This window comes from Protomyctophum parallelum, assembly GCF_964188405.1.
Source record: "Protomyctophum parallelum genome assembly, chromosome: 15".
NCBI lineage: Eukaryota > Metazoa > Chordata > Actinopteri > Myctophiformes > Myctophidae > Protomyctophum > Protomyctophum parallelum.
This window is the reverse complement of record NC_139710.1, coordinates 35,447,424-35,463,991: the sequence shown is the minus strand read 5'-3', so window position 1 is coordinate 35,463,991 and position 16,568 is coordinate 35,447,424. Positions and strand designations below refer to the sequence as shown.

The 16,568-nt window shown below is 40.1% G+C and overlaps 1 protein-coding gene across 1 annotated transcript; it reads left to right on the top strand.

The window, feature by feature from the left end:
* Positions 1–5,791: 5,791 nt before the first annotated feature.
* On the top strand, positions 5,792–16,544 carry LOC310872236 (E3 ubiquitin/ISG15 ligase TRIM25-like). The gene is made up of 4 exons (XM_083783993.1): positions 5,792–6,099; positions 12,679–12,786; positions 14,078–14,173; positions 14,559–16,544. The coding sequence occupies exons 1-4, from the start codon at positions 6,065–6,067 to the stop codon at positions 14,992–14,994; spliced, it is 675 nt and encodes a 224-aa protein (XP_083640119.1). The 5' UTR covers positions 5,792–6,064; the 3' UTR covers positions 14,995–16,544.
* The last annotated feature ends 24 nt before the right edge of the window (positions 16,545–16,568 follow it).

Below are 16,568 nucleotides of genomic sequence, written 5' to 3'. Positions count from 1 at the left end.
TCTATACGCCGCAATTAATCTCAGAAGCTTAATTGTTGAGATGAATTACACTTTATAATGAATTGCATTTTGTTTTATAATTATATGCATTTTTATAGAGCTTTTGCATGCACTACGTGCCTACTCAAAGCACTTACAATGGTTCATTCATCATTCATGTGCTAACATCCTTTCAACAAGTGTCACTTGGAAATTGGCAAAATATAAGTGTTGTGCAGACATGCTATAATACATAATGTATTCTTGTTCCACAAGACATACCATTGTTCCCACACCACCAAAGGGCAGTATTCTATTAAATGTGTTTGACTGTGGAATACATCTCTATTTTAGAGAGTATATTTATAGATACATTTAATGCATGTGCTATTGTGTATTTCTTCTTCCTTTCCTTCCAGCTTTTCCCTTCAGGGGTCACCAAAGCAAATATTTTGCCTCCATCTCACCCTGTCCTCTGCCTCCTCTTCTTTCACACCAACTACCTTCATGTCCTCTTTCCTCTTACATCCATAAATCTTCTCTTTGGTCTTCCTCTAGGCCTCCTGAATTCCTGCCTGGCAGTTCCAAACTCAGCATTCTTTTAGTACCAAGATACTCACTATCCCTCCTCTGTATATGTCTAAACCATCTCAGTATGGACTCTTCAAAACATCTAACACGTGCTGTCTCTAGTCTAGATGTACTCGTTCCTTAGCTCTGGTCCATAGCCTTCTACTGCTTCAGTATAAGGCTATATGGGACTTTCGGTTTACTTTCGGTTACTTTCCTTAGTGGACGCACTCTGAGCCCCCCACCACACGTATAAACGGTACTTTTTGGCCAAAAGGATTTTGTTTCCACAGAAAAAAAATACTTTTAGTCCCATAGCCTTATACTGAAGCAGTAGAAGGCTATGGACCAGAGCTACTCGTTCCTGATCCTATCCATCCGTTACTCCCAGACAGAACCTCAATATTTTAGTCTCTGCTACCTCCAGCTCAGTGCTACTGCCTCTAAACCACAAACATGCATGTAAAAAAACTACAGAGTGAGAAAAAAAACTATAACTCTTTTTTTAATCTTCCCCCAGAGCCCAACATCTCTTCTCTGCTGGTGAAAACAGATGGAGCTCCATTACTGGAGCACTGATTTCACCACAGGTTTGAGTAAAATGGCCACGCCTGCCCTGTTAAAATAGCACTCAAGCCCCCTAATCACAAGTACTGTAGCTCCTCATGAGGCTAAAAGGAAGTGGCAGAGAGTTCTTTACTGTAGCATACAATTGCAGCAAGTAGGACTAAACTGTGAGTTAGTACTAAACCGTTAGTACTAAACCGTGAGTTAGTACTTTCACGAATCATGGAGTGATTCAAGATTTAGAGATGAAACTTTTTAAGACTACTAATGAGTACTGACACTGTGACAATAACAGGCTTTATTATGATTGATAAAGACATATCAAGCTCTTGACTTGATTATAAGGAATAGACATAGCCTACGAATATTTTTCCAGTAACAAAGAATATCTTGGTATCCCCTTATACTAAAGATGATTGTGTTCAGTCTCTGCATTTGTCAGGAAGTATGACTCACAGGCATTAAACAAAAACTGACCAATGGAGGCCCCGCTTTAGGATTATTAACAGGGGGCTGTTTTAGCCTTAGGGCCACACTATGGGTGGGCAGGAAGAAATGATAGTGGGGCAACCACCACCAGAAGCTATTGACCTTAATAAAATAATACAAAAATAACATTGTTTATCTAGTGAGAAACAACTTTTAAATTTAAATTTAAATTAAGAGAGAGACCAAATAGAGGTGAGCAGCAGGGGGTGCTGTAGCTGTACTTTAATCCTTGTCTTGAACATTTCGCAGCTTCAGTAGGCTACAATGTCTGCCGGCAGCCCCAGTTTGACCAGTTCTTCTTTAAGCTGGAAGTAATACAAATAAATAAAAATAGGTTTTAATACATTTTTCACACTCCTAGAGCACGTCCGAGATATAACTAAAACACAGCAAGCCCCTATGAATAATCATGAATCATGATAATTGTATTCACCTGTGTGCCTCCACCTAGCTGGCATAGCTCGGTGTCCCTCCACACACACTTTATTTACTGAGTATTTCAGGACATTTCTACACCTAAACCTCCTATACCTCCACTACATCTCAGAGGCAAGTTTTATACTTTCACTTGAATTAGCCTATTTGAAAACTTTGGTTATAGGCTACTTTATATATTTTGATACAAACACACACACACACACACACACACACACACACACACACACACACACACACACACACACCGACACACGTGTGTGTATCACACAGGTATTTAGCGGTTGGTTAAATACCTTTTGCAACACAATATTCTCAATGTCTTCATGGGTTAAAGACGTATCTGAGGAGAGCGCCACCCTCAGACCAACGACGTGACCTACAGGTAAAATGTTCCAGCATTAGAATACAGACAGTTATGATGTTGTTGTTGTAGCCCCTCTTGGGACCCCCTCCGGTTGGTGGTGGTGAAATGTTTCAGATCAGCAGATCAGAGGCAGGAACGTATGGACGCGCAGCTTTCCAGTTCACAATGTTACTTATCCAGTTACCACCATCTAATCTGTGGAAGATAAGGTATAGGCTACAGACTATAGGCTACAGTCGTTTGGTTTAAAAACGATATTGTTGAAGAAGCTGACAGCAGGATAATAACAGTAGTATACAGGGTTAATTTATTCTCATCTCAGCATTTGAGAAAGAAAACATTTATATAAGTATCAGGGCTTGACATTTACCTTTTGAGGCACTTGTCCTTCGGACAAGTACATTTCACTTTCACTTGTCCTGGCACAAAAGTCACTTGTCCGGAGCACGAGCATACACAGATTTTAAATCAACTAACTGTAAGTTCGTTTTGTTGAATACATGTTTGAATATTAGATCAATATTCTCAGTTTACAAGTTAATAGCCCATGGGCTCCATCTTGCACCACCATTATCCCTAAACTTATTTGCCATTGTTTTTACTATTTTGAAAATCATTTTAAAATAGTTCTACTAGCCGATCTACATCTACACGTTGTGAGCTTGTAGATCAATTTGTATGAGTCGGGACTATTCAAAGTATAGGCCTCACTAGGAATTAAGCCTACAGTGGTTTTTAAAAGATTTAAAGAGCTTGTGCTTAGTTGTCAGTGAGGGAGAGAAAGGGAAAGTGATACTGTAGCAGCAGTGAGAAAGATGCTGAAGACAGGAAACAAGGGGCTCGTATCTATAGGCAGGTTGCAAAGACCAGGCAGGAAACGTGCAGCAGAGAGCCGTAGTAGCTGTTAAAGGCTGTATGAACTAAACATGTGTTTGTTTTCATTGATTGCAACATTAACTTTGAGGTAAAAAGGCAAATGACGGAAATAAAGCAATGGATGAATGTATGGGAGAATAGTGAGGCCACAAGGGCATACTAATGTAACTAGTGAATAGTAGTGACTACATGTCACTACACTAGTGACTACTAATTTTAAACAACACCCTTGTTCGAAAATAGTAATAGATCATAAATACCAAAACCAGCACCACCACAACTGGCATGCTCTCCATTCATTGTCAATGTGAATTCAATCTTTGTGTAGAACAAATTATGTCCTATACTCAAAGATTTACATTGACAATGAATGGAGAATTTACTGCTATTTTTGTCCTACACAAATATTAAATTCAATGACAATGAATGGATGATGTACTATGATGGGTTGCTGTTGATGACGGACGGGTGTCATTTTTTAAATCCAAAAATTTGTTAATAGCACAAGCAGACTCTTCACATACTAGAGCATGTCTGAAATAACTGTCAGAAGTGATTCAGGCCTGTTTTCTCAACTCTGCAAGACATTACTCTATAAGATATATCTCTAAAACTGGTGGATCTATGATTTGTCAGCTTGCAAAAATAGTGGCCTATGTCATTTATATTTCTAAAAACAGAATAAACTGAACCAAATACAGATTACAGACTATCATATTTCTTAATCATTTCACCCAGAAGGTTTAGAACTATACTCTATATGACTATTGACATACAAACGACGCTGGTTGTCAAAATTATGTATAGGATTAGGAAGAGAATAAAATCAGCACTCTCAGTATTAAGACCCATTTAGACCTGAGGACGATTCTACAAATAGCTTCTAAATCCTGACAGTTGAGCTTGTAGGCAGGCCTTCCTGCTTTAGTGCTTAGAACGGAATCCCCCTAGTTTTCAAGGGGGTGTGGGGCCATGGGCTGCAAAAACAAGGTTGCCATGTTTGCTTATTATAAGCGACTTTGAGTTTGGGCATGTTTTTCCGTAAAGTGTATTATTATTATTATTATTATTATTATTATTATTATTATTATTAAAGGTATATTCAGTGATTTCACTCAAAAAACCTTAGGTTTCGTTTTTGGCTGTGGGACCCAGCCTTTCGTCCAATCAGGATAGAGAGTCAAAAACGAAACCTAAGGTTTTTTGACCCCCAGGGGTTAACTGGGGACAGGGAGGAACTCCTTATATGGTCAGCACACTCTATAGTAGGGCGGATTATCACAACAAAACAAAAAAATAAGTGATATTTGAATTAAGTGAAATCACTGAATATACCTTTAATATTATTAATATTATTATTAAAGCACTATAGGCTTGTTTCCATTGGGGTCCTTCATTTTCAATTAATCACAACATAATGACATGTATACAAAAAATGCAGTACTGTAAAATAAAGAAAAATCATCATAACAGATAAACAGTTAGAGATTTTGTACATCTGCTATTTTCAATGTGTGCATGCGTGCCTGCCTGCGTGCGTGCCTGCGTGCGTGCGCATCATGGCTCGATCTTGTTTTCATACACCTGGTTGCTTGTTTCTTCAGAAAGATCTGGCAACACTGCTGCTTAAATACAGCTGTTGCCAGGAAGTCTTTTTCCTTTTACCCTTTTCCTGGTCTTGGCAGGTGAGTAATGTGTGTAAATAAATAGACAATAGTAGGTCTAAGTGCTATTCTAGTGTATTTGTTTCCTTCTTACAATAAGTGCTACTCTAGCGTAACTTATTTTATGGCAGTGTCTCATGATTGACTCGTGCAGCCAAACTCCAGCTAAATGCTTCTCATGAACGCAAAACCTTTAAGACACGCAGCTCCATTTTGAAAAGATGACGCAGTAGAATACATTTCGGATCATATAAGACAATGCTTGTGCCACACATGAAGGCAAAGTCAGAACATTGCTATGCTATTCTATATCTACGAGTTTCGTGAGTTAATATCTGAAGCGTTTTGACTACAGCAATTCAACATTCATGATGTTTGAAAAGCATCAATTGCTTTTAAAACACCAGACTCAGGAAATGCATTGGAACAAAAATGGCGACATGCCCTTGGATCTCTTTTCCGTTGCATTGTTGCTAATCAACACCAGTATCATCAAATAATGAAATATTTCAAGATTTGATTAAATAAATGTATAAGTATATAGCCTGCTATACCAGGACTCTTATCGGGTAAAAACTAGCATGTTCTTATTATTGGCGTCTAGATGCCAGACTGATGCATTCAGAATGGCAACTTTCAATCAAACTGATTAGCCTGCAGGTTGACTTTTATGAAATATTTCCCCCTCCCCCCTCATTTAAATCATGGCATAGCTCAGTGTGTGTGTGTGTGTGTGTGTGTGTGTGTGTGTGTGTGCAAACTGAAGGTCATATTCCTCACTGGGCGAAGGATTCAAGGACAAGACTGAAGGGCCGTTCACACACCGAGCAAGGAAACTAAAACCACAACTGTGTGCGCTCAAAACCACCAACACTAAGTAAACAATTTAAAATTAAACAACAGCATATATACTGTACATAGTTTGGACCGTTAAAACAAGAACAACAGGAAGAGGGGAACAGGGATAGAGACACCACTGGGCCTCACCCCTTAACAGAGCTATCGCCCTGTTTTGGGTCAAACCGCTTTGGTTTTGAGGTTATTGTTCTGTGAGGGTTCTTTGAGGTTATATAGTTATCGTGCTCTATAGTGTGAGCGGCCCTTCGTGCTGGAAGACATGGAAGCTGGTGACGCTTACATCAACAATGACAGGTTGGTCTCAATGAGCGCAATATGTATATGATAATAATACTTGATATCCTCTGGGATATTTCCCAGAACGACTGTGAACGACTCAGTAGTAATTTTGCGAGTCGACGCGTCGAGCCCTTATTGACGTGCAACAGTTGTGCCTTCCTTTAAGAATTTCTGGCCGCACCCATCATGTTTACCCTATAAAGATAATAAAAATTTAACTTCATGTCGTAAACATGTGTTTATTAAAAACGGAAGTGACGGAACAGTTGTTTAATCCGATAGGCTACAGCAGCCTTTAAGTGTCTGCATGTTAACCTCCAAACGCTCTCTCTCTCTCTCTCTCTCTCTCTCTCTCTCTCTCTCTGTCTCTCTCACACACACACTGTGACAGGCACAAACACAACAGAGCACAAGAACAGCTCTAACCTCAGTCTGTCTCAATGTGTATAACGTTTATGAACAAGCCATTACAAAAATATATATTAGCATATGTACAATGTACCTTATGTACGCATGTAATGGTAGTAATAATAACTAGAACTGCACTCTGTCGAGTGCATACTTGCTTGTTGCACACTAGTAGGCCATAAATGAATAGATAAAACGTACTCTGGTCCCAGCAGATCAGGCACAACTTGCTATTTTATTTTTACTGATTATGTATATAGTATACGTAAGACTAGCTCTAAATGATGACGTAAGAGATATGGTCATTTGTGGTCGTTTGGTCCCAGCAAAGCAGGCATATACTATATATAGTATATAGGCATATACTATATATAGTATATAGGCATATACTATATCACCCATTCTTGAGATAAGGGACAAAACTTTTTTCAAACTAGATTTTTTTTTTTTTTTAAGATACATTCAAATCAAATAGATGTATTTGTAGACACAGGTCTCAACTACCAATCTTGAGAAGGAACAGGTTTTTCCCATAACATTTCTTTCTAAAATGGGACATTTATGCACTTAATACCTGATTCATGTCAACTCCGTCAGACACACTAAAATCCATTTTAATTGAATTTGATAATTTCAACAATAATATAAAGTCCTCAGTTATCTTATAATGGCTTTCAGTAATCAAGTTAAGTAATACAATTCTTTTAATATTGTTTTGTTCCAATATCACACTATTATGAAATATCCAATTTCTCAAATCCGTCATTTCAACCTTTATTTTCAATATTATAACATGAAAACCATGTAAAAAAAAAAAAAATCATCATTACGTATCATTTCAGTTGGTGTTTCAATACATAAGCACAAAATATTTAACATCGAATTTTCTATTTGTTTGGAAATTAACAAAAACATCACGGGACGAACGTCTGACGGAGTTGACGAACATCTGACGGAGTTGACAAGTTTAACTGATTTAGGTTCTAGACCACCTAGGATCTTGATTCTGGTGACTAATCCCACATTGTCAAGGATGAGGAATACAGTGGTACTATTTATATTGGCCCTGTGACCATGGCAGCCATTTTCAAAATGGCCGCCACCATTTTTTTTCTTTTTTACAATAACTCAAGTTCTACACCACCTAGGATCTTGATTATGGTGACTAATCATACATTTTCAAGGATGTGGGATACATTGGTACTATTTAGATTTGTCCTGTGACCATGGTAGACATTTTTCAAAATGGCCGCCAAATTTCTGTTATTTCCCAATAACTCAAGTTCTACACCACCTAGGATCTTGATTCTGGTGTCTAATCCTACATTTTTAAGGAGGAGGAATACAGTTGTACTATTTAGATTTATCCTGTGACAATGGCAGCCATTTTCAAAAATGGTGGACCTGCTATTATTTTACCAATTTAGTCAGGGAATATTATCAGAATAATGTCAAATCGGTGAATACAATTCTTACCAAGAATTCTTTCACCAATGTGTTTGTAAATGTGTCTACTAACATATCCCACATTGGTTTCTATTGAACCACCCTAGGGGCATTTTTGACAGCTGCTGAAAGTTGGGTACCATACCAAGTGGCTATGGCCAAACTAGGGAGTCTATGGCCAAACTAGGGGTCAAACCCCTTGGGCTAAATTCGGCCATATATCCACTTGCCCAAATGTGCTGACCTCATTTTGTGATGACGGCTATCGCCATTTTCAGCCCAAGGAGTGTTCTTCGTGCATAGCTAATGCTTGGAATGCATTCAGAATCATGAAAACTCCCTAGTTTGACATGTCACATGCTACTTAAAGCATAATGAACATTTTGCCTTATATAGGTTGTTGATGGTACCCCAACTTTCAGCAGCTGTCAAAAGTTCCCCTAGGGTGGTTGAATATAAAGCAATGTGGGATATGTTAGTAGACACCCTTCCAAACACATTGGTGAAGAAAATTCTTGATAAGGAATTTATTACCAGATTGTATTAATATCCCCTGACTAACTCATCTTCTAGACCACCTAGACCCGACTTCACCAACAGAGACCCGATTGACACCTAAACAACAAGTTTGGACAGCCCCACCAATTAGTGTTACGGAAAATAGCAAGTGTCTACCCTAGGCCCAGAGGGAGACACAGAACTTAGATGCGGCTCACATGTTGCACGACTCCTCAACAAGCTGCCACCAGAGATGAGAGCTGAATTCTGCTGCACAATGCTCTGCGGCCCAGGAGCAACCAACACCATGTTGGAGTTCTCTGAGTGGTTGAAGCACGAGTCCTAGCCATATAGCCTGTGCAAAGGCAAACACCTTGAAGACCTGCTTGAGGTGAACAGTGAGCAGTGAACAGTGAGCGAAAGACTGAAGACAGAAGATCTGCCTTCAGGACTATCAGGCAGGATGTGCAGACACTGAAGGCATCAGTGTCATTCTGTGTCCCCAGCATGTCAACCAAAGCAATGTTACCAAATCAAAGGAGCCTTCACCTCAAGTCACCTGGGGCTGGGTGAGCAATCGTATCCTGTATCTAGCCTCACAACTAAATACAGACACTTGGCCAGACTGCCGTTTGAAAGGGTCAAACCCTTCATCCTGATTGGGGAAGACCACCCCACCTAATCACACCAACCGAACAAGTGAGGTTGGGGCCTCCAGGTGGGCCAGCAGCCATCTGCACAAGACTGGGCTGGACCCTGCAGGAAAGCAATCTCCAGCCAAGACAATGTAAGTTGACTATAACAGAGCCCCAGAACACAGAGGTCATGAGAAGGATGGAGAAACACTGGCAGGAGGCCACCAAGATACAACGCCACACTGCAGTGGCCAGTGAAGTCAAACTGTGCGTCTGTACCAGGGGGGCAGTCAGCCAGATATTTCGTGAAGCCTCATTTGAAATCGGTAGTTCATAATAATGGCCTGTTGTGGCGCTGGACTGGACCCAAAAAGCCCCATAGCTCCATAGAGGCCCATGTATTTTGGCCCAACTTCACCTAGACTGTATTACCTTAATAAACATGGTCATGAATACTTTCTTCTTCCAGTCACTAGTTTAAAGTCTCATTTCTAATGTCATAATATTCTTTTTGGAAGATTATGGTCCCATTAATTTAAAAAAATGACCATAAAGAAAAAAAAACATCGCGTATGTTCTGAGGGGCGTGGCTACCGTTACAGTCTATGATCGGGATTCCCCTCCCACTCGAGTCAAAATAAAAACCAACGGAGAAGAAGGGGGGAAGTCCCGCCTCGTTGTCTGGGCAGCCAATGGCCAGCTGGTCCAAAACGGAGCCAGCCAATGGCCAGCTGGTACCAAACGGATCTAGAAAGATGGCGACTTACAGTGCAGGAATAACAGGCTTCATTTTACGTCCATGTTAGACCCGGCGAACGCTTTGTCCATATTTTTTACAGTCTATGGTCTGTACCTGAAAGGGACAAGTCAAAGGCCAGAAAGCCCACCTCCTTTTAATGTCCTGTCAGTAGCAACTCAACCTGCACCTGAAATAAGCCCTGACGCCTCCCAGAGAAAGTTCATCCTTGAAAATGTAATGATTAGTCACCAGAATCAAGATTCTTGGTGGTCTAAAACTTGAGTTATTGGTAAAATAACAGCAGGTTGGTGGTCATTTTGAAAAACAATCGCTGCCATGGTCACAGGACAAATCTAAATAGTACCACTGTATTCCTCATCTTTTAAAATGTATTATTAGTCGCCAGAATCAAGATCCTAGGTGGTCTAAAACTTGAGTTATTGTAAAATAACAGCAGGTGGCGGCCATTTTGAAAAACAATGGCTGCCATGGTCACAGGACAAATCTAAATAGTACCAATGTATCCCACATCCTTGAAAATGTATGATTAGTCACCAGAATCAAGATCCTAGATGGTGTAGAACTTGAGTTATTGTAAAATAACAGCAGGTGGCGGCAATTTTGGAAAATGGCTGCCATGGTCACCACGAGACAAATCTGTGATGGCCCTATAGCCAAAAATGTTCCTTAAGGCATGCTCTAACTGTGTGCCAAATTAGAATACGTCCCATTATTCAAAAACTATAATTTTATTGTTTTAGGAACACTTTTGTCAACTCCGTCAGATACATGTCAACTCCGTCAGACACAAAACCTGACGGAGTTGACGTCTGACGGAGTTGACAAAATGTCATTTGTTTTCATCTTAATCTGTAGTACAATGTAGCCATTTTGTTTTTGCTTCATTTGTTAGCTAAACCTAACCCTAAACTAAAATAATAAACATTATTTTGGAATTCTTAACAAAGATCATAATAATGTCCTGACGGAGTTGACATGTAAAAGCTGTGACCTCATTGATATCAACATTGTTTGTTTAAAATATCAAACAATTGAATGCTTGTCAGACCAGGGGCCTGTTTCACGAAACTTGGATGAACTAATCCAGGATTTAGGCCAAAGCCAGGCTTTTTAAATCCTGATCTTTACAGCCTGGTTTATTCCGTTCCACTAAAGCCAAGCGAGGCTCAGAATTGGCTGATTTGGCGAGCCGGGATCAGCAAGCCTGGCTTAATAGACAGTCTGGCTTTTTGTCTCTAGACCCATTCTGTAGAACACAGATTTACTGATCCTTCTTCTTCATGGGGTATTAAGGCAGTTTGCATCCTTAATAGTTGCATTACAGCCCCCTTCTGTATATCTCATTATCTTTACTAATCTATTCAAGACTTACTGATACAAGGACTTAAGCTTCTAAAATAAATACTGCTGCTGTAATTAAAGAGAGAACATACTCTCAATAGTGGATAGACTGAATGATTAACTACCCCAAAAATATAGTTTACATTTTACCACTACTATTAACTTAAAACAGAATTCTTAATATTGTAAGCATAATGATATTGTCGCATTGTGAATGATATTTGGCCATAACTCCCTCCTCTGAGGGAGCTACCTTTATAACTGTGTATATTGTTTGCTATGTTGTTGACAATCTACTTTAATTTAGTATGTATATTTATGTGATTGTGACAGTATTAGACACTTTTTTAGCAGTTTGAAATTGTGACCACTTGCTGGGGACAGGCTAAATACAGGCGTTTTTGGGTACAGTGCCTGCTTTTAACTAATTCAGATGGCATATGAAAACAATTATAATGAAATTAATGGCATAATAATACACAACTGTATTACATTTAACTTTAGCAAGTGCTTTTATTTTTATGAATTAATTTATTTTTAACATAAATAAGGCTCTTATGTGTGGGACATGTTTTTTCCACTTTTGTCCCTCATCTCAAGAATGAGTGATATACGTATACATATATACTATATAGAGTGTGTAGTTGTAAGTTGATTAGCAGTATACTGTGGTTACTTTGCGCCAAAAACCGTGACAGCTGTCCCGCCATTTGATGTTTATGCAAGAAAACAGCAAATCTGTGCCTGGTTTGCTGGGACCAAACGACCACAAATTACCATATTTCTTACGTCATCATTAAGAGCTAGTCATACATATACACACCACGTACTCTGGTCCCAGCAGATCAGGCACAATTTGCTATTTTATTTTTACTGACTATGTATATAGTATAAGTATGACTAGCTCTAAATGATGACATAAGAAATATATATAGTATATATATAGTATATAGGCATATACTATATACGTATACATATATACTCTATACTCTATACTGTATAAAGTGTGTAGTTGTAAGTTGATTAGCGGTATACTGTGGTTACTTTGCGCCAAAAACCGTGACAGCTGTCCCGCCATTTGATGTTTATGCAAGAAAACAGCAAATCTGTGCCTCGATTGCTGGGACCAAATGACCACAAATGACCATATTTCTTACGTCATCATTAAGAGCTAGTCATACATATACACACCACGTACTCTGGTCCCAGCAGATCAGGCACAATTTGCTATTTTATTTTGACTGATTATGTATATAGTATACGTATGACTAGCTCTAAATGATGACGTAAGAAATATGGTCATTTGTGGTCATTTGGTCCCAGCAAAACGGGCACAGATTTGATGTTTTTCTGCATAAACATCGAATGGCGGGACAGCTGTCACAGCGGAAGAGACCGGGCGAAAACATGACTTGCGCGCTCTGCTTGCGCAAGTAATAATGTATTCATTATGTTTTATGTTGCTGTTGATGCTCTGGTTTCCAGCGTGAATCTGTTTGGTTTCAGTTTTCAGTTTGGGAGCAGATCAGCTACTTGCAGTTCTCCTGCATCTAGCTGCTATGAGTCCATGAAAAGTGACTGGTCCATGGATGTACCTGACCACTTCAAAGAAGGGTGAGAAAGTCTAGATATAGTTGTTTGTTTGTTGGTGTTCATGCAGCTCAAAGTCCTTTACAGAGCAAAAGCAATAAAGGCATAAAACAACATGAAAATAATAGCAGTGAATACAGCAATACAGTGAGGAACCATGAGGTAACATTACTAACACTATCTCTAACTCTAACCTAAACATAACCACAAGCACGGGAGCAACGCGTCCCTCACCAACTTTAATCAGGTTGTTTTAAAGCATCCCTCACCAACCTTAATTCAGTCGTTTTAACACATCCCTCACCAACCTTAATCCGGTCGTTTTAACACATCCCTCACCAACCTTAATCCGGACATTTTAAAGCATCCCTCACCAACCTTAATCCGGTCGTTTTAACACATCCCTCACCAACCTTAATCCGGTCATTTTAACACATCCCTCACCAACCTTAATCCGGTCGTTTTAACACATCCCTCACCAACCTTAATCCGGACATTTTAAAGCATCCCTCACCAACCTTAATCCGGTCGTTTTAACACATCCCTCACCAACCTTAATCCGGTCATTTTAACGCATCCCTCACCAACCTTAATCCGGTCATTTTAACGCATTCCTCACCAACCTTAATCTGGTCGTTTTAACGCATTTCTCACCAACCTTAATCCGGTCGTTTTAACGCATCCCTCACCAACCTTCATCCGGTCGTTTTAACGCATCCCACACCAACCTTAAACCGGTCGTTTTAACGCATCCCTCACCAACCTTAATCCGGTCGAACTAACGGGAGGTCGAATAACTACTTGTTAGCGCCCATAGGTTCATGGAAGGCTCTATATAAATTCAAGCTATTATTATCATTATTAGGGATCAAGCCCGAAGGGGAGAAGACCCCTTATTGTTTTTGTACCTTTTTCTTTCTTATTCTGCTCTTTTTTATCTCCAAATTATATGATTGTATAGATAGGATCGATATAGTATAAGTATATTATTATTATTGCCCCAAATGTGTGCAATTTAGTTTTTTCCTTTGTGTAACGATTGATGTGTCAGACCCAGAACAGTGTTTGTGCCCAGTTTCCACAATCTCTGAACCATACTCTGAATGCTACAATGAATCTGGAACAACACCTTCATAGTCATACATAGCAAGAACAGAAAATGTCATCTGTTCGTCATTTCAATATGTATTCAATATGTATTTTAAAATGGCTATTTTAAATTCTGCTAGGAGGAAAGGCTTGTTATCGCTTTGACTCATTTGATTTGCCGTAGGACATTGAGTCAACTGGAGAGACTAACTGAACTGGTTTTCAGGTTTATAGAGAGGTCAGACAGTCCCGGCTGTCTGTCCCTGAAGTCTGACAAGTCCATGGATCGACCCATCAACTTCGTCATCTCTCTTGAGTTGAGGTGAGGAAGCTTCAATGAAGACTTTAGAATGTTATAGTAGACATGGGGTGGAAAGGGACACTATTATTTCCACACTCACTCCAGAGGGAATGCACACTGTTGGGCAGAAACCTCAACAAGATTTTTTTTTTGCCGTGTTTGGATGTATATGGGCTGTCAATCAGATGGGATTTTTGTCAATCAGATAGGACTTTGTTGTTGATGTTGTTTTCTCCACTCAGTAGGCTTCCCTCTTATTGTCCATAGAGACCCAGGGGATGAATGAGTGACGTCAGTGACTATTGTTTCTGTCTATAACGCTGCCCCGTCTCTATAATAGACCTATCTCTCTCTCTCTCTCTCTCTCTCTCTCCCCCTCTCTCCCTCTCCACCCTCCTCTCCCCAGTGATCCTCCAGACCACGTGAGATGCTTCCTGTGTTCCTCCATCCTGCGGGACCCTGTGTCCATCCCCTGTGGACACAGCTACTGCATGAGCTGCATTGACGCCCGCTGGTCCCGGCCGGGCCCAGCAGGAGAATACGTGTGCCCCCGGTGTGAGAAGAGCTACCCAGCCCGTCCCGAGCTCTCCGTTAACGAAGCGCTGAACGGGCTGCTGCAGCCGCGCTGTGCCGGTCCAGCCTGCGACATTTGCGCCAGCGAAACGCGCCCAGCAGCCCCAGCCATCAAGACCTGCATGGAGTGTAGCGTATCCTACTGTGAGAAGCACGTCAGGCGTCACTACACCGTCCCAGCACTGCAGAAACACACCCTGGCCGCGGTCAATTACAAATTACCCCAAATTACGAATTACCCCCTGTCCCCTGAAAAGGGGTCATTTTAGTTTCTAAATTATTAGAATTTAGAAACCCCTAACCCCCCTCCAAGGAACCATCACCTTATCGTGGTGGAGAGGTTTGTGTGCCCTGATGAACCCGGGATCTGTGTTGTCTGGAGCCTAAGTGCTCCTATAAGAGCCTTAGTTCTCCAGGTAGGGTCTCCCATGGCAGAGTGGTCTCGGGGGAATGGCCAGACAAAGAATGGTTCATTCCAACGAGCATATTCGTACCCACTCTACGGGACGTTATCTGCCAGTTATGTACAAATGTACAAATGTACAATATGTACAAATGTACATAATGACGTAAAATAGACTGCTAGTCTATTTGCTCAGACGCTATTTTCTGCAACCTTTACTTAATATTGTAAGAAATTAGTCTCTGAAAATGGGATTCAGAAGAGGTTTAGAGTTAGCTAGCAGCATTTGCTAGCTAACTACAAGACCCAAGTACCCACTCTACGGGACGTTATCTGCCAGTTATGTACAAATGTACAAATGTACAATATGTACATCATAATGACGTAAAATAGACTGCTAGTCTATTTGCTCAGACATTATTTTCTGCAACTTTTACTTAATTGTAAGAAACTTGTCTCTGAAAATGGGATTCAGAAGAGGTTTAGAGTTAGCTATAGCAGCATTTGCTATGCTCCTCGCGAGAGACTGCACCGTCCTCCGTACGAGGCAGGATGTCTGGCCTTATTACAATTCCCAGACATCATTGTGCTAGAATTTTTATAGCTCCATATATGGAGATATCAGAGATGTCTAAGCACTGACATTAGGCTAATGTAGAAACCTCATATACTGTATGGTATTGGGTATACACATTACATGCCTATCATCGTCATGGTGATACGGACACAGTTCTGGCATCGTCATCATGACATATGCATCCAGTAAAACCTTACAAAAGAAGGATCAAAGGTTTAGGGTTAGCTAGCAGCATTATTTGCTATCGCCCGCCGTACGGGACAAGACATTTGTCCTCAGTGACGTCTAGACATAGTTGTGCTAGACGTTTTCGGCATCCCGGTTAAGTTCTAAACGGACCCCACTGCGGCAGGACCGAAACCAGACAACCAGCACTAGTTTGAGTGTTATTTTATAACTACCAAAATTAGATTATGCTGATATATCAGAATACCACAGAAACAAATCTCTACCCCCCCCCCCCTTAATGTAACCTATTACCTATAATACCCTATGTAGATTCATACTGAGATACCCTTATAGAACTAGTATTTAAATAATCTATCTCCACTCACCTTCTAACGCGTGCTCATGCTTCTAATTGTATTTTCTATATTTTGACATAATGTACTGACTCTTCTTCAATATGCATGTTCATGTTTGTACCTTGCTTGCTCGCTGTTGCTTTTTATTATCACATGTGCATATTGGTACCGCATGTCAGTACATTTTTCATTGTTTTATCTTTGCTATGGGTAGTTTTCCATATGAACTCTGCTATTTAGTGGTTGAACCAGCAGCTATCTTTGTCTGTATGGATGCATTGTTGTATTGTTTGGATACTCTATGTATTAATCTGTGTTGACGACCCCGTCTAAAATAAG

What these genes read in the sequence shown, in the direction of transcription:
- LOC310872236 (XM_083783993.1), top strand. Translation starts at nt 6,065, where the DNA reads ATGGAAGCTGGTGACGCTTACATCAACAATGACAG. An exon ending in GCTTACATCAACAATGACAG is followed by an intron (nt 6,100 to 12,678) that starts GTTGGTCTCAAT and finishes GTTTGGTTTCAG; the next exon opens with TTTTCAGTTTGGGAGCAGAT. An exon ending in GTCATCTCTCTTGAGTTGAG is followed by an intron (nt 14,174 to 14,558) that starts GTGAGGAAGCTT and finishes TCCTCTCCCCAG; the next exon opens with TGATCCTCCAGACCACGTGA.